At 41.9% G+C, this 18,731-nt stretch overlaps 1 protein-coding gene across 4 annotated transcripts in view; it reads left to right on the top strand.

Moving 5' to 3' along the window:
* Positions 1-18,731, top strand: part of PLCB1 (phospholipase C beta 1) — a 657,432-nt gene that overhangs the window by 13,064 nt on the left and 625,637 nt on the right. For all 4 annotated transcript variants that reach the window (XM_038396759.2, XM_038396758.2, XM_043512118.1 and 1 more), the window contains exon 2: positions 4,386-4,463. In XM_038396759.2, the coding sequence (XP_038252687.1) occupies positions 4,429-4,463 (35 nt within the window). In that variant the 5' untranslated portion in view covers positions 4,386-4,428. The remainder of the gene's footprint in view (positions 1-4,385; positions 4,464-18,731) is intronic.

Raw genomic sequence — 18,731 nt, 5'->3', positions numbered from 1 at the left:
TCAAGAAAGTCAAGACTGTCTGAACCCAGCCCTTGCTGCTGCCACTCACAGCTGCCACAAGGGTGAGGAAGATCTGTAGACAAAATTTTTAAAAAGTTAGATATGGTAAATAAAAGTTCTACAGGGCAGGCACTGTCTCTGGCTCTGTGTTTATACGATGTCTAGCAGAATGGGACACCAATTTTGGTTGGGACTTTTATGTGCTGTTGTAATACACATCATAAAATATTCTGTCATATCAGAGCAGTGCATTTAACATGAAAAACAAGAGTAGGAATTATTATAAATTAGTAACAGAGCAGAGAAAATGTTCTTGCTTTTGCATTTCCTGACTCAAAGCTGCCAATTTTTTTTTAGTACAGCTTTTGATTTTGTAATATAATAAAATTTCTACTATACTCAGAAGCTTTAATTAAAGTTTCTATGTGTAATTCCTCTTTATGCATCGCATGGTGCAGATTCCATTTTGTCACTTTACAGGGATTGGAGGCTTTGGTGCAATTATTTTTGTGGCACTATGAAGTCTGCTGAGTGTAGCTGGCATCCCACAGCCTGAGACTCGAAAAATCGTACTTTGACAGCCGTATGTCGTTCACACAGATGCAGCCAAACAGCTTTTGGATTTAAGCAGTTGATTTGGAATGATTAACCAGCAAAACAGATTAATCCTAGACATAATCTCTTTATGCCTGTCTTTCTCAACACCTCCGCCCCCTCCAAATGTCCTGTGTGCCTCATCCTTCAGAGGCGCAACTTGAGTCTCTTTTCCTGTGCTGTCAGTTTACGTACAAACGGCACAAAAAATGTCTAGAGGTGGGCTGAGGAAAGGCAGTTACGTGATGTGAATCATTCCTTTTTGAAAGGAACAGATTTCAGAGCACTTTGATAGTATTTTACGGATACTGACATCCACTCAATCTCCTTCATTAGTTTTGTTTTAGATTTATTTTCCATTGCATCTAGTACAAGTGTAACATGGACAGACCCTGGTTGTCGGCAGGTGGGATCGAACCTAGGACCTTAATGCATGAGCCTCTATCACATGAGCTAAAAGCCAGCTGACTCTTAGCTAAGGCTGTAGAGCAGACTTATTTAACTCTCTCTTTCTAAGTGGTCTTGGTGCCACGAGATGGGACAGAACACCACACCCAGAGGGTGTGTGGCTTACACAAGTAACCACATTGCACCCTTTGGACCTGGTGAAGACCCTGATTCAGGAAAACAGTTCAGTGCATTCTTATCTTTATTCAGCAAAACATTTAAGCATAGGCACAAGTTCTACTGAAATTTAAAGTTAAGCAGGTGCCCAAGTGCATTGCTGAATCATAGCAAAATATCTTGTCTCCCTCCATACTTTTAATTTGTTGTGACGTCTTTTGCTAATACACAGTACCACTAGTATTTTTTAGTGGATCAGACTTTCCCTTCAGTTGACTGTAAAGACACTTGTCGCAGGACACTTAACGTCCTAGTGTGACTTACCAGACAAATTCCACTGCTTGTGTTCTATGACTTTAATGTTCGGAGAGAGAATTTTTGGTTTTCATTTATCAAAATTCTAGCCAGCACATTTTGTGTTTTGTTTCCTTTCCTTATTACTGTCCACCTTTCCGTAGCTTCTTTCCCTCAATGTTTCCCCTTGATCTTACATCTGAACTGTGGGTGTCCTGTGTTGTGCTTCTCTGAGTTAAACCGTAATACTTTCAGGGCAAGGACATAGACTTTCCTCAGACCTTCACGTGTTATCTGTCGAATTAAAGTGTTTTGTGCAGTAAGGTGCTACTGAACATGAGTAAGGGTATTTGAATTATGCATTATGTGCTTTGTAAAACTGACATAAAATACTCCATAAATAATCATGTCCCCAAAGCAGATAATATCACAAAGCAGTTAGTTTTGTCAGGTAATCCTCATTAAGGGCTTGATGCTGCATTCCTTGTGCATCCACAAGAAACATAGTTTGGTTCTATAAAGTATATGTCCTTATACTGGGATGAAAACTTCTTTAAGGGACACTGTTCACACTTCTGTTTCTCTCTCTCTCTCCCTCCCTCCCCCCCCCACTCCCACTGTTGATACAAATGACAGCTGACAGATAACAGAAAGGGATTAGAGAAATTATTTTTCCAGAGTGTGTGTGTGTGTGTGTGTGCATTTGACAAGCAGTTTCACTATTTCTCTTTATAGTCAAATTTGCCTATTTGGATATATCTTTCATACAGCAATGGGGACAGTTAAAAGACTGTAATACCATAAAAAAACTGATGAGGGTATTGAGGGCAGATATCTCACCATTGTTATGATGGCTGTCAATTGCTTGACAATAGCTAAGTGGTGGACATGCTGTCACATTTGCTTATTGTATCAACTATGGTTATTTCACTAGTTCGTCTTCACCTATTGCCTCCTCATACGTTCAAACTGTAAATTCTTTGGGATGGAGATTCTCTTTATTATGTATGCGCACTGCACAGCACAGTGGGGGCTCCAATCCCTGTATGCTGCTTCTAGGCACAACTGCGATACAAATGATTCATCGAGTGTCCTGCTTGGAACTACTCAACTCTCTCTTTTTTTATTTTATTTTTTTAAGCTGACTAGACTTCAAGTAGATGGGATCACTTTTTTAATTAAATCAAGCAACCTGCTTGTGTCCGTTATGTATTAGACATTACATTCTATACACTGCCCTTGATCCATTCACACAAGAAGGGGGAAAAATCAGCTGTGAAGCTGAGCCGCTAATGGATCAGTCAGCAAAGGAGTGTCCAAGCCCAACTGAATTTGTCAGAAAGCAAGCTAAATGCCACTGAGCCAGTGTCCATACTGCATTCTCCCCATGCGGTGGTCCCTGATGAGGATTGAATCAGAAAGACAGGTCTTCAAGTCCTCACCCACAGAGGTCAGTGAGAACAAATTATAGACTAGTACTGCATTGGCCTTGTGTGACCAATAAGTGCTTGTCAGGGTGGATGCCAAGGGAAATAAGGTGACATGGCTGCTTCAGGCAGGCAGCTGTCTCAGGGAAACCACTGTTCCACCCCCTGTTGTTGGAAAAATAGTGAAGACAGTCCAAACCTTGCACCCTGAAGTGCAGTCCACCCCTGAGGAAAGCACTTGATTGAGGCCTACCCTGACTCCCATGACCCCTGCACTTGATGCTCTCGTGTAAACACTGCAGGAAGCAATATGTACCCAGTGGGAAGACCCGGCAAATCAGTTTGCCATCTGGCTCCCATTCTGTGATCCCTGGAGTCTAGGCCACTGGTTATCTTCTCAAGACCAATGGCTCTTGCTGAGATGGTCAGTGTTGGATCGCTTTTCTTAAGATAGTATTTGCCGCAGCAAATTTAATACTTTTCCAGTCCAGACAGGATCCCCAGTCTTTAAAAGCTTGTCTATGAAGGGGAAGGATGCTCCAGTGGTGAGGGCCCTCTCTTAGGAATTGGGACCCTGGGCCCTGCTCTGTCTCAGACTGTGTGACCTTGGACAAATCCAGTTAACCTCTCTGTGCCTTGTTTCCCTATATGGAGGGTAATAGCACTGTCTTACAACGTGGGGGTGTTGTGAGGATAAGCATGTTTAAAGATTGTGAGATGCTCTGATACTACAGTAAAAGGAGCCATATAAGTATTTAAGACAGATCAACATTATCCTTTTTAAAATTTTTATTTGTAGTGCATCTGTTTTGTGGAATAAAAGAAAGTTGAGTAATATCATAGACTGCAACTTACATGATTAAATCGTGTTTTATGTTTTTTGTTTTGTTTTTTAAATGTTCAGCACATTTTACTTTAACTTGGATCAGTTGGAGCCATATTTTCTAAAGATCTGTAGAATGTGGCCTTATTTATTGTTGCATGGGAAATGGCTGAGTTTCAAAGCTTTACAGGAGCTGTAACTGGTTAGTAGAAATATACATCAGCTTTCCGTATAATTTTAATAAATAAAATTTTCAATGATCCCACATGTGGAATTTAGAATTGGATTTTTATCTGCTTTCAGAAAAATGCATATCGTTATAAAAACGCATATATGAATTACAGACAAAACCAGGAAGTATTTAAATGGAAAACAGAATTAACAAGATTCCTACAGTATTTAATATGTATAATGGAGCATTATTGGGCAGATATATTCTCTCTTGCATGTATACAGAATGTAGAACATGAAAACATTTAAATTACTTAGAAATATATTATGATATCAAAATGGAGATTTGGAATGTGGGATTAAAATGTAAGTGACATTCTATGATTGGTACCTTCAGGGTGGCTGTTAGGGCTGTTATTTGTTAACAGTGAAGATAAGGTGGATGGCCTTGTGGCATCTGCCTTGCAAGTTTAATGTTCATATTGTTTACCCTTTTTTTTTTTTTTTTTTAGGATTCCACTGTTGTGACTCCAATTCTTCTCAGAACAGATCCACATGGATTTTTCTTTTACTGGACAGATCAAAATAAGGTAAGAGAAGAAACGCCTTTTTTCATATTGATTTCAAGCTTACCAGCCGGTGTGATAGGGCTGTGGGCAGAAAGCTTCGCACTCTAATTCTGGCATAGAGGATGCCCAAGGAGCACCGCAGTGCAGAAAGCTCGTCTGTGATGTAGAGAAAGCATACATACTCCTCCCCAGCCCCTGCTGCACAGGGCATGTGATTGGGAAGAAGGAGAGTGATTGGCAATCCTCAGCTGCCTTAGTGGCCCCTTGTGGACAGGGGCCACTACTGGCATAATACAGAGTTGTTCCAATTTATACCTGGGGACCAATCTGGCGTGAAATCTTGGCTCTGCTCATGTCAGTAGGATTTTTTCCATGGTGTGTGATTGGTCCAATATTGGAGGAGTTTAAAGCCACCTATTTAAACCTCCTTGCTGAGTTACTCTGCGCTCCTCAGCTGCGACTAAGGATGTGGGTCTATGTTTTTAATTAATCCGTGTTGAGACTCAGTCTCTTGTTAAATACGTTCCTGTATCTTGTTGGGAAGGCTTAGAGCCTGCTGCATTGCTCCTGTTTTACACCAGTGTCATTTCAGTGCTGTCATATTTCCCGCAGACAGAATCCATGGCATTACACCAGGGTGAAAGTGGAGCAATATAGTGGCGCATCAGGCCTTTGATCTCTTGTCAATGTGCTGTCACAGCGATTCAATGGAAAAACACAGTCCGAGTGTTATGAAGAAATTAGTTCCTCTTGTCCCCAAAGATGGATTGTGGTAGTACCTTGTTATAAAGTAACCTTATCTTGTATATGTTGCCTGTTACAAAAGAAAATATTAGAATAACGTAATTGCTTCTGTACAGGTTTCATTTTCTGCTAGTGTTTTTTTTGCTGGGTTCAGAGTATACAAGGCTGAAGCATCAAGGCTACTGAAACTTAGTTTTCAAAACACACCCTCTCACCCTCAAGTCTTTACAAATAATTCTTTGGCGTTGCAAAAAGGCTTTTATTTTGGTTGTTCTCTATACCACATGGTCCTGTTTAAATATAATGTCCCTTTTAGGCTTTGATTCAGCAAAACACTTAAGCATGTACTTAAGTCTGGAGGAAAAAAATGACCCAGAGTTGATTGGAGAGTTTATTCTATTTTTTAAGAGGTTCAGCATAATCATGTTCCCTTCAGTTTCCTACTGTTGTCTGTAAAAACAATGCCTTGAAGCAGTTCTGTAAAATGGCTATTTATAGAACTGTTATTTCCATATTCATGAAAAAATGTATTTATAATGCCCAGAACATTTTTTAAAAGGTTGGGTACTTGTACAAGAGACATAAGTGTCAGTTTGGGGTTTTTTTTTTTTTTTTTTTTTTTTTTTTTTTTAAAACTGGGGAATCAAATATATATAAATGACAACAAAAAAGATTTTGTCTGGTTAATAATTCATGACGACTAAGTAAAGCTTGTTTTCAAAACCTATCCTAAAGGTCTCTTTATTTAAAATGTTTGTGTTCAGGGATGAGCACTTTCTGTTTATGCAGTGCATATTTTGATTTATTTTTATTGTGAAATTATTGAAATTTTTGAAAAAAATTAAATTCTGGTTAAGTATTAAGTGAGATATTTCAAGGTGGTTCTTACAATTTATGGTTGGAAATCCAAAGAAGGAACAGTAACCTTGCTTACACGCCTACAACCATTGAGAGATCTTCTAAGAGACACATTTTTCACAGCATTGCTGTCATGTTTCTGACAGATGGTAGACCATCACGGGTTAATCTGCTCCCTTCTAAAAAAGGAGAAGTTATGAATTCCATCGCATTTTGGACTTACCTGAAACCATTCTCTTCCTCTTGTGCACTGGAAGAAGCAAACGCAGGTTTTGGCTTTATTCCATGTAATCAGTGCTAATTAAAATGGGTATGTGCGACTGGCCTTACATTTTGGACAGGTTTGTCAAAACCTCTGTCTAAATCCAGAGAGTCATACACATCTAACAACATTAAAGCCTCAGTGAGACATGCATCTCTTCACCGTTCATCCTTATTATTATTATTTTTTTTTATGATCAGCTACACTGTAATTTGAGGTGTGTATGTGCACTCATCAAAAAAACTGAAGGAAAGGGTAGATATAATAAAGGGAAAATTCTGCATGCATGACCTCTGTGGTGTTTTCTTGAGATAATGCACAGTTGGTGCAAATATAAATTGCATTTATGCCAGTGGTAGTTCAATTTACACTGGAATCTATGGTATTTCCTGTTCTGTGTTTACAAGATAGAGCAAATACCTCATTAAAATCAGATTCTGAGGTATAGATTGATTTTTATCTTTAATGGTGCTTGTTTGATATCTGTTGATAAAAAGACACATGAAATATTAAGGTAGCCAACTTTGCTCAGAATAGCAAAACCACAATAAAGAACTTTCTTGCTCGATCATTCCCCTCTATTCAGCACTGGTGAGGCCTCATCTGGAGTACTGTGTCCAGTTTTGGGCCCCACACGACAAGAAGGATGTGGAAAAATTGGAAAGAGTCCAGTGGAAGGCAACAAAAATGATTAGAGGGCTGAAGCCTTATGAGGAGAGGCTGAGGGAACTGCGATTATTTAGTCTCAGAAGAGAAGAATGAGGGGGGATTTGATAGCTGCTTTCAAAGAGGATGGAGCTCCACTGTTCTCAGTGGTAGCAGATGACAGAACAAGGAGTAATGGTCTCAAGTTGCAGTGGGGGAGGTTTAGGTTGGATATTAAGACAAACTTTTTCACTAGGAGGGTGGTGAAGCACTGGAATGGGTTACCTAGGGAGGTGGTGGAATCTCCTTCCTTTGAGGTTTTTAAGGTCAGGCTTGACAAAGCACGGGCTGGGCTGATTTAGTTGGGGATTTGTCCTGCTTTGAGCAGGGGGTTGGACTAGATGACTTCCTGAGGTCCCTTCCAAACCTGATATTCTATGATTGATTAATATAGGATAGCTGGTTTTGGGCCAAGGGAAAGAAGAGACATTGTCATAAAGAGAGATGAGGAAAATGTATAAAGTTGGTGCTTACATACGCTGTGTTTATTGCCTTGGAGCTTGGATGTTCGCACTCCAGGGATGGTGTGAAGCTGAAAAAGACCAATATTCTGTTCATGTCACATCTGTCCCTTCTTCACAGCCAAACCAGAGTCCAGAGATGCTAGCAGATATCTCCCTTCCTTCCTTAGAGCATTGGCACCAAAACGAAGTCTTCTGTAGCTGAGAAGAGAGAAGTTCAAATATCTCAGAGCAAGGATTCAGTAATATTCCATAGGATCTAAAACTATGCCTTTCTCCCTGATGATGAGTAAGAGGCATGAGAGACTAGATAGTCATTGATAACCTGACCCCCAATTCATAGCTCCTGGGGATTATTCTATTATTCTGTGCAGAATGAGGAACAGGGAGAGTATGACTTGCCACAGCTGTATCCCAGGTGATGTGTATGTTGTGGAGTCCCAGCAGTTTATGAATTGGAAGAATCAAGGGATTGGTATAAAGTCAGGTTGGTTTTGGCAGTGGAGGAAAGGAAGTGGGAGTAGCACAATGAGCTGGAAAGTGGCATTGGCTCTTAGGTTCTTAGACTGTATATTTTTTCCAAGGCACAAACGGGGCCTTTCTAGGTAGAGGTGTGTGTGTGTGTGTAAAGTCCTAACACAGTGTGGCCCAGTTTCTGATTAGGGTCTTGGGGTGCTACCCCAATATAAATAACATTAAACAAAATGAGTAGTGACAGTCACCCTCTGAAATTTTCCTGGAAGGTTGCTGTCCGCAGGTACTGATCAGTTCCAAGGTAACCCGGGTTTTTATGAGACCCTGATCATACATGTAGATGCTTGGGATGTGGCTTGTCCACTGGCATGGGTGAGCCCCACAAAGGTGAGAGCAGCGTCTGTGACTTTCAAGGGTTAGACTTGGTCATGTGCAGACCTCATGGTGCTAGGTCTCTGCCTCTTTCCATTCTTGAGGGAGAGTGTACTACACTGCAAAAAAAACCTACCCCAAAAAACCAAACAGCCCTGCAGCAGTAAGTCTGAGAGCCTGGGTCCACTAATTGCGGCTCTCAGACCTCATGTTCTGGGACTCAAAATTGTAGATTAGACATTCCTGTTTTGGGATCTGAGACCCAGCAAGGGAGGGGGGTTTCAGAGCCCTACCAGGAATGTCTACGCTGCTATTTTTGTTTTTGCAGTGTGGATGTACCCTTTGAGTCGTTCCCAGCCCCCCTGTGGTCTCAGGAGCTTTGCTCTGTTGTGTTTCCCTACAGCTTGGATTGGGATGCTCTGTTAAACACTGGCAACCCATGGACCCTCTCCTAGAGAAGATGATATGAAAAGATTGCAGCTACTATTTCAAGGACTGTCCTCTTGGACAGCTATTGTACCCTGAGACAGTATTCTTCCACTTTGCCCTGCCTCATGAGATTCATAACTCATAAAAAATAAATTTCTGGACGTCAAGGGTTTTGTCATAGTAGTGACGTGGTTTCTCTAAGAATAGCCTTTGTGTGCAATGGGAGAGCAGAGCATAACTCAAGATACAGGTTACCTACTGATTGCTAATAGTTTTGGATCAGCTGAATTCTGCTGCTTTGATAAGGAGTTTGAAGATAGAGAAGTTGGCAAAGTACAGTTATAATTTGGTCTTGCGCCCATTCCTGTGCTAGCCCGAGGCAGAAGCTAGCTTCAAAACAGAAGCTTTGGATCCCTTGAGATTTTTGGAATATTTCTCTTGTCCAGCCAGCATGAGAGGTGAAGGATTGCTTATAGAATTCTTCAAACCCTGTGCTGTACAGGTGGCTGGGTACATTTTTTTTTTCCCTCTGAATAGCTTGATCTGGAGGAGAAAGCAGTCCCAGGCAAAAATGCGTGCAATTTCTGACCAGGATCCTAGAGATAAGCTCACCTGCATTCTGATCCTGTAACCAGATATAGACAAGATGGGGATCCATCCATTGCAGGATTGGACCTTTATTTTGTAAATGTTCAAATTAACAATTTTATAAAACCATAAGATGTCTCGTATTTTAATTGTTTATAATGCGCCCATGCACAAAGTGCATTGCTGCCTTTGATTTACAACTGGGCTATCATTTGTTATCATTCAGTCCTAACTTAATTGTATTTAATTTTGAACTGTGACTGGTTTTTTTTCTATGTTGCCGTGGGGATTTAGTTGCGCACAACTCCCTTTGACATTAATGGGTGGGATTTTCATATACGCTAAAGTAACTCAGAAGCACGAGTCCCATGTGTATCCTTGAGCCATTTAGCTGCTTCTGAAAAAGTACCATCCAGTGTCTCTGAATGCCCTAGGCAGTTTTGAAAAATTTCAGGAGTGCTCTTCAGTTGTTTTGGAATTGCACAAAAATTGTGCTTTTGTATCATTATGAAAGAAAAGTAAACCTCTGCCTGTAACAAAATTAGCATACGTGCCCCCCCCACTTTTTTTTTTTTTTGGAACTTCCAGACAATGAAAATAGTCATTGATACTTTAGGAATCATGGAGACCTATTAATATTCGTGCCTCTCCATGCTGAGATGAATAGCAAAATTTTTGCCTGGACAGTACAGCCCTGTGTTTGGGGATGCAGTGCAGAAGTGTGGCATTTCATTGGCAGCTCTGAGAGGAACTGTGGTGGATCCATACAGAATTTCTGCTAAGTGGCAGCTTGACCACCTTCTGAACACGTTCATTTCATATTTCAGCAGTAGTCAGCCCTGTTGGCCAGTGTGAAGTGCGGGAGGGGCCATGACCCAACCCTCACCCTATCCTTTTTGGGAAGGGTAGACTCTCTGGCTTTGCTAGTATCAAGCTGTGGTTGTGCTCTCCCACTATGGTGAAGATGGCCCCTTACAGCGAGGTATTTAGTAGAGGGGAAAAGTTCTTTTTGCAGGTCCATACAGAGTCAGCCAGAATACTGGCTCTGTTCACAGTAAAGACCTCAAAAATTCTCCCTTCTGCTGTATAAAGTGTGTCCCTTGTCTAAATCTAAGGCCATGTCTACACAACAAAATTATGTAGACCTAAATGACCTTGGCATACAGGCGACACAGTTATTAAATCGTTTGTGTTGTGTGCACACTTGGTTCCTTGTGTCGGCAGTACGCATCCTCACCATGAGCACTTGTATCGATGCAGAGTGCAGTACAATATGGATGAGTATCCCACTGTGCAACTTGGCACCATCCAGTGCAGGCTGATTTGGGATTTTTTTCTAGTGCCAGACTGGGCTGGAATGAGTTGTGCAGGGGTGACTGGAAGCATGTGGTCAAATTCCCATAATGTGGTGTTCTCCATCCCATAATTTAATCTGCAGCCTATAATATTTTGCACCTTCTTTTCAAAGACCCACAAACCCATGCATCCCTCCTCGCTGCCCGTCATCTCTGATGGAAGCATGGGGCCTTCACAGCTCTGCACTATTGTCATGAGCATTGCAAGCACAGTGTGCCTGATCCTGCAGTATTTTCAGAGGCACAAGAGGAGCCATGGGGAACATGATGTTTCCTTGGAGGCTAGATTGCGGTGGGACATAGAAACAAGTCAAGGTTCTTGGTGTCATTCATGGAGCATCTATAAGGGAGATGGTGGAGTGCCGGTTCCAGGCCCAAGAAACAAGCACTGACTGGTGGAATCTCATTGTTATGTAGGTTTGGGATGGTGGGTAGTGGCTGGAGAACTTTCGGATACGTAAGACCACATTCCTTGATCTGTGTGCCAAACTCACCCCAGTCCTCCAGCTCGGACACCAAAATGAGAGCTGCACTGACAGTTAAGAAGTGAGTGGCGATCGCACTGTGGAAACTTGCAATGCCAGATTGCTTCTGGTCAGTTGAGAATCAATTTGGAGTCAAGAAATCCACTGCAGGGGCCATTGTCATGCATGTGTTCTGGGCCATTAATCACCTCTTGCTATGCAGGACTGTGACTCTGGGCAATGTGCAGGACGTGCTGGATGGTTTTGCGGCAGTGGGGTTCCTGAACTGCAGTGGGGTAATAGATGGCATGCATGTCCCTATTTTAGCACCAGACCACCTTGCTTCAGTACATCAACAGAAAGGGCTCTTTTTCTACAGTATTGCAGATGCTGGTAGATCACCAGGAACATTTTACTGACATCCGTGTTGGCTGGTCAGGGAAGGTACATGACACCTGTATCTTCAAGAATACAGAACTGTTCAGAAAACTACAGGCAGGGACTTTCTTTCCTGACTAGTGAATTACCATTGGAAATATTGAGATGCCAAGAGTCATCCTGGGTGACCAGCCTATCCCTTGCTCCCGCAGTTCATGAAGCCGTATACTGGCCACCTCAACAGCACCAAGAAGTGCTTCAACTGCAGGCTCAGTAGGTGAAGAATGACCATTGAATGTGCCTTTGGTCTTTTGAAGGGTGGCTGGCATTGTTTGCTTACCAGATTGGACCCCAGTGAGAAAAATATCCCAGTGGTTATAGCCACCTGCTGTGGCCTGCATAATATCTGTGAAGCAAAGGGAGAAAAGTTTCTGCCGAGGTGGTGGGCGGAGGTGGAGCGGCTGTCTGCGGAATTTGAACATCCAGATGACAAGGGCTATTAAAAGACCTCCATGCAGAGCTATACAGCTCAGGGATGATTTTAATGTGAATAGTGGGTGGTGGTGGTGGTGGTGGTGTTGTTATAGTGTGCTGTACCTGGCCTTGCTGTTTCGTGGCCTGGTATGAATCTTGTGATTGCTGTGTATGTATGAATATAACAATGTCCATGCACCTATTAATATTGTTTGTGAATGATCTTTATGGGTTCTGTAACACAGTGCAGGAACAGAAAATTGGTCACTGTCAGACCTGCTTAGTACCAGCCAGCATATGTTGTGAACTAATAACGATGAATTCTGTTCCAAACAATAGAATTTTATTCTGTAACATGATCCATGCAATTAAAAATCATGTAGTACTTGATTAAATTTAGGGAACAGGACTTATGAAAGAGAAAGAACAGTTGTTTCCATTTCAGGTGCCCCTACACTGACCTGTGAAAGTCACGGTAGGTGTATGAGAAGCTGTGATTGTCTTTAATGTTCCCTGGGTGGAGTGGTAAGGGCAGTGCACTGACCCCTGATGCCATGTGGAACGTTGGGGATAGGGAGGTCCCGATATAGAGTTTTCTCTATGGGCTGCAGAGAGAGGCAAGCACGGGATGAGATTCCAGTCCCCTTGAAGTCAATGGTAAAACTCTAATTGATGTCAATAGGGCTAGGATTTCAAAAGAGATGCTCTAGCTCAACCACAAGATATGGGCTTGATGCAGGAATCACTAGGTAGTGCAGGAATTAATGCGGGAGGCTCTGTGGCCTATGTCATACAACAGGTGAGACTAGATGATCATAATAGTCCCTTCTAGCCCTAAAATCTGTGATTGAGAATTGATCTGCTATGTGTCATGGGGCCAAAGTGCTACATCTAGAGGAAGAGAGGAGTAGAGTATATAGGATCCTTCAGGATCCAAGTCAATTTCAGCATTCAGGTAAATAGCGAGTCACTTTTCAGCTAGTTAAAGTGCCAATGATCCATTCAAATTGAAGGAGCTGTGCTCACTTGCACCTGCTGGGGATTTGGACCAGTATCTTTTTATGGTGCTCTCTGTCCATTTTTAAATTTGGCTTTAAAGCAGAGCGTTCCTTAGTGACCTGCAGGCAAAAGAACTTTAAAGTAAGTCCTTATATGTTTTACAGTGCATCTGATTAGAAAATTGTAATAATGGGTACGTTTTTAATATATATTTAATACATAACTAATATTTCATCACACTAATTTCACACAGAATTTTAAAAGGGTCATATAGCTTTTTTAAAAAAAATCTGCTCCAACACTGAAGTAGTTTTCTTTAGTTTAATAAAGAAAGAGTATACTGTACAGTCTATTTCACTGCTAAGAAGGTCTTGGCAGGATGTCTATAAACATTCTGACTGCCTAGTCCCTCTCTGCAAAAAGAAGGCCAAACAAACCCTTTGAACTGAGGCTTGTAGAAGATCAAGATTATAAATACTGCTGAATCAATGGGAAGAGGTGGTGCTTATGCCCCTCTTGTTAATTGATCATCTTAACATGCTAAATCAAATAAAAGTTATTGTATTTTTCCCTGTTTGTAAATACTTGGTAGTAACCTTACCATTTCAGCAGACAGACTCGCTTACAGTGAGTCTGCACTTATCTGTCGTGAGCCTTAGTCACAAAGGCATTCTATCAACTCGTAGGTACCATTCAAACAGCCTTTTGCTGCAACTGCAAGATATAATCCACACAGAATCCGAGAGCCAAGACACATGAACTGAAGAATATTACAGGCTTTGAACACAACTTCAACGTTTTTGTATCAGTTGGGTTTTTTGTTTTGTTATGAACACTTTTAGAAAGCATATGTTTTATGACATAATCCCAGCATTCTTGTACCTGTGGGACTCTTGTTGATGTGGATATAGGTATGACATCTAACCCATATCTCCTCATCCCCTCTGGTAAACTGAGGCTATGTGGAGCCCTTGAATCAATGGTGAAAGTCCAAAATCCCTTTCTTCTGAGCTCTGCGACCTTGTTAATTATTGAAGGAACCTCTTGTAGCATCTGAACATTGTTGTCTTCAGCTATAATTTGAGTTAAACTCCTAGAAGTCAATCTGAGTGAGTAGTGAGTTAGTGCACGAATGTGGAAAACAAGAATCCCGTTAGTTGATACCAAGCAGACTGATTTAAGTGGCTTCATGACACTTCTCGGGGCACCCAAGGTTCCAAGTCACCTTGCTCCCGCTGATGTAAGTTGCCCTCTACACCAACCTAATAACTCCACCACTGCGAGAGGCATAGCACTTAGGTCAATGTTGTTAGGTCGACGTAGTGTTCCTGTAGACACTGCGTTGCTTATATTGCCTGTTGCTGCCTTTGACAGCCAGAGCCCCGCCACCCTGGGGCTGACCGCCCAAGTGGGACTTCACCTTGAATGGTTTCTTGAAATATGCATTAAAAGCTTATGCTAAACAATCTGTTCCACTTCGAATGTGGACACACTTTGTAGCAGGGACATACTGAGTTAGTTTCCCAGACCTGAAGAAGAGCTATGTGTAAGCTTGAAAGCTCATTTCTCTCACCGACAGAAATTGGTCCAATAAAAGATATTACTTCACCCACCTTATCTCTCTAATATCCTGGGACCAACACAGCTACAACAACACTGCATATTTAAGACTTTACTCCTCAGCAGAGCCCTCAAAAAAAAGACTGGCAATAACACCAATACTGGCACTTTCACACTGTACTGGAAACTGTGACTGGGTTACCTTTCTCCTCCTACTGGGTTTTGAGTTAGAAAGCAAGCCCCCCCCCCCCGCTTACCTTAGGTGTGCTATATAGATCACATGAAAGGAAAAAGAATCTGTTATATATTTAAAGTGGAGCAGTTTTCTAGCTTAGCAGCTAACACAACAGGGGAGTCAGTCTAGTAACAACTGTAGTCACCTGTAATTCCCAGATGCTGAGGTGCCCCCCCACCCCAACTACTTACAAATCAGCATGTGGAGCGGGAGGGGAGTGATGGAGATGGCAGCTGAAAGTGAAAATAAAGAGAAATCTTTCAGGGAGGCCAACTTCCTGTCATTTGCTATTGTATTTTATTTTTAAGAGGAAATCCCTCAACTTTCAAAACATGGAAATTGTTCAGGACCTGTAAAGGAAAGGGGACTACATCAAAGACAGAGGTGCACTAAGAAGCATTTGCGACTCGTAAATATAACTTCTTATTGCTTGGGATGTAGGCTTCGTAAAACAGGTGTGGGATTTATTATTAATACACAGTTCAGGCCCAGTACTGAAAATGAGAGAAATCCTCAACTTTTAAAGGGGATTACTGCTTTTGTGGGGTGACTAAATTTTTGGAGACCAACATGTGACCCCTTAAATTGGCCTAATTATTCAGAAAATGCTGAGCACTGCTTACTCTCTCTGAAATCAGTGTTGTGCTAATGTAGCTGTTGGAGTGCAAGAGTATGTCCGGCAAATTGCTATATGGAGAATAGGCTGTTCTCACTCTTGTAAGAACATACTGTAGCTTGTCCTACTTTTGGAGAAGAGATAGGGTTATGCGGTTGTAGATTTGGTTCAGAAATAAATTTTAAGGCTGGTCAAATTTTCCATTGTAACTGTTTTTTGCTGGGAAAACTGGTTCTTTGAGAAAACAGTGTTTTTCATAACAGGTGTGTGATTTATGTGAAAAATTTCAGGTTTTAAAGTATTTCAGACACAAACTTTGACAGAAACAAAACAAAACATTTGGACCATCTGCGCTAGAAAGGTGTAATATGATCCAGTGGCTGGAAGTTGAAGCTAGACAAATTCAGATAGGAAAAGGCCTATATTTTTAGCAGCAGGGTAATTAACCAAGATGACAACTTACCAAGGGTCATGGTGGACTCTCCATCACTGGCAATTTTAAAATCAAGATTGGCTGTTTTTCCTCAAAGATCTGCTCCAGGAATTATTTTGGGGAAGTTTTATGGCCTATGAGATACAGGAGGTCAGACTAGATAACAGTGATCCCTTCTGGTTTTGGTACCTGCAAATATAACCTATTGATCTTGTATGTAGCTGTGACACTCTTAGTACCTTTCCCAGACCCAAAGAAGAGCTCTGTGTAAGCTCAAAAGCATCTCTCTCACCAACAGAAGTTGGTCCAATAAAAGATATTAACTCACCCACCCTATTTCTATGATTAGCCCATGTTAATTCAGACATCCTATGATCTGTTCTGACTGTTGTTTTATCTCTGTCGCCACAGAAAGTTTAAGTAGCTTAAGTAAGTTTAGCGAGCTTCAACTAACAGTTGTGCACAATTTTAGGAGTAGCTTGGTGTAGTGGATAAGGGCACTGGAGTGGGGTCCAAAGGATCTGGGTTCTAGTCCTAGCTCTGCTGTGAGACCTTCAGCAAGTCACTTCATCGGTTTGTGCCCGTTTTCCCTCCTACTTTTTGTCTGTCTTGTCTAATTAGAATGTAAGTACTTCAAGGCAGAGACTGTCTTACTATTTTTTTTTTTAGAGTGCATAACACAATGGGGCTCCAGTCTACTGTAATACAAATAATTTTGTAGCAGAATTGCTAATGTACATAAAATCCCCCAGCTGCGTAGAGACCCGTGCAATAATTGAACACAGCAGCGGGTTGGTCAGCTGGAAGTCAGACTTCCATTTCTTTGTTTTTTTTCTTTTTAATTCTTTTCTTATTTCATAGTCTTCACTACTGCACAAGTGCCATTGATTTTGCCAGCTGACCTACTGTTAGTATGGTTGGAAAGACTACTGCTCTTACATCAGCCTTTGTACTTTTGAGAAAAAGCAATTGATCTCTTGATGTCTGTTAAATTGGATTCTCTGTGTGCAGTTGGGCTAGTTCAAATACTATTATCTCTTCTGTATGTTTGCTCCTCTTACTCACTATGTATTCTTCCTATTGTGCTTTTAAATAGCCATTCTTTTTTGGGGGGGAAGTTTGCATTCAAATGCATTTTCTCCAAGTAGGATATGTTCCATCTCTGTGCATGTCATCTCCTTCCATAGGTGTATTCTTTGACTGCAGCTACTAATACAAAATAAGACAAATTAAAAAAAAAAAAGGGTTTTAGCAGAAACATGGGGCAGCACACAACTAACTGTGGGATAGTCTGAGTATTTCGTAATCTTTGAACAAATACTTGCACTTCTTTAAGACCAATCAAGCGCTGAGACTATTCACTTGACCCCCACTGCCTTGTATCTTTCAGTATGTCTACACTGTAGTAAAAGACCCATGACTGGCCCATGTTAGCTCACTCGTGTCTATAAAATTGCAATTCAGGCTCAGGCTGGAGCCTGGGCTCTGGGACCCTGCAAGGGTATGTAGACATACCCTTTGTGTCGTCTTGCTGATCTGGTGGCATTTTGCTTGAACTCTGTATAGCTATAAATGACTACCCAAGTCTCCATGGTGGTAAGAAGAACATGCTCTATTGTGCAGCGTTCTCTTTTGTCCATACCACAAACTGTTCAAAGGAAGTGGACAGTAGTGTACTACGCAGTCCTCGTAGAGGGAGGACAGCAGCAGCAGCATTCAGCTACATCTGTCCTGCCTCTAGCCTTGCCCCTGCTCTTTAGTACTTGATGTCCCCCACTGCATGTCCAGTGATCAAATGCCACACAGACACACCTTCCCACAGCAGCCTTCAGCGCTCTAAGTTCTTTGCACATTCGTCCCACAATATTGTTTTTTAAGTGTTTTGTAACTATGGAGGGGCAGCACCTATCACCATCCTCCTCCAGAGAGTCTGCTGGGGTAGAAGACTGTGGCTCTGTGGAAGAAGCGTCCCCAACAGAGGCTGTCTGCCGGTTATGCTGAAATAGAGGTTTCAAAATTTGTGTAGAGATTAAGGCCAGAAGGGACCATGAGATCATCCAGTCTGACCAGCACATTCCAGGCCAGTAAATGTCTCCCAGTTACCCTTATGTTGAGCCCAATAATTTGGGTTAAACTCAAGTATTTCAGTCCTCAGGAGGCTCAACTGCTGCAGAGAACAGGCAAGAGCAAGATGCCACTAATGCTCAAAACCCCTGCAATGACAGGGCCTTGATTAGCAGAGAGAGACTTCCTTACTGGTTCTGCATAAATAGGGCTTTTTTACATGGTGGGGGGTAGAGGAGATGAGCAGACTAGCTCTGCAGTAGCTATTCTAGTCAACTTCCCAATGTCGACAAGCCCCCTAGCTATAATGCTTTGTTGGAAAGAAGTCCTCTTCTATTTCTGGGTGGGTTACTGATGGCAGCGCCCTTTTAATAGGAAAACTAAAACCAATAGACACCGGCTCTGAATCTCACTTGCGACTGTTTTATGTCAGTGTAACTCCATTGATGTCAACGGTTCCTCCTGAGTTACACCAGTGTGAGGGAGTGGCGCTTGGGACACAAAAGGGGTTTACTGGCTCCCCATGCCTTATCCATCCACTTGAGGTTCTGATCCAATTAACTCTTTACATTATTTCTCCAAAGATAGGCTTCCCTAGGAGTGAAATGGCACTCTGAGGCTCCGAAATCCAAAATTTAGATCCTAAAAGTCCCTGTTTAGCTGCTGCCTCATTCTGTAGCTGCCTAAACTCCTTAGCCACGTGACCTTCTGCCAGCTGGCGTGTGCCTAGCTTCCTCCGCCCTGCTGCTGCTGACACCTAACTCATGCTTAAGCCCTGTCTGGATTCATAAAACAGGGTCTGCCCCTGCTTGTTTTGC

The sequence above is a fragment of the Dermochelys coriacea genome, chromosome 3, assembly GCF_009764565.3.
Source record: "Dermochelys coriacea isolate rDerCor1 chromosome 3, rDerCor1.pri.v4, whole genome shotgun sequence".
NCBI classification, from domain to species: domain Eukaryota; kingdom Metazoa; phylum Chordata; order Testudines; family Dermochelyidae; genus Dermochelys; species Dermochelys coriacea.
This window is presented reverse-complemented; position numbering and strand designations above follow the sequence as displayed.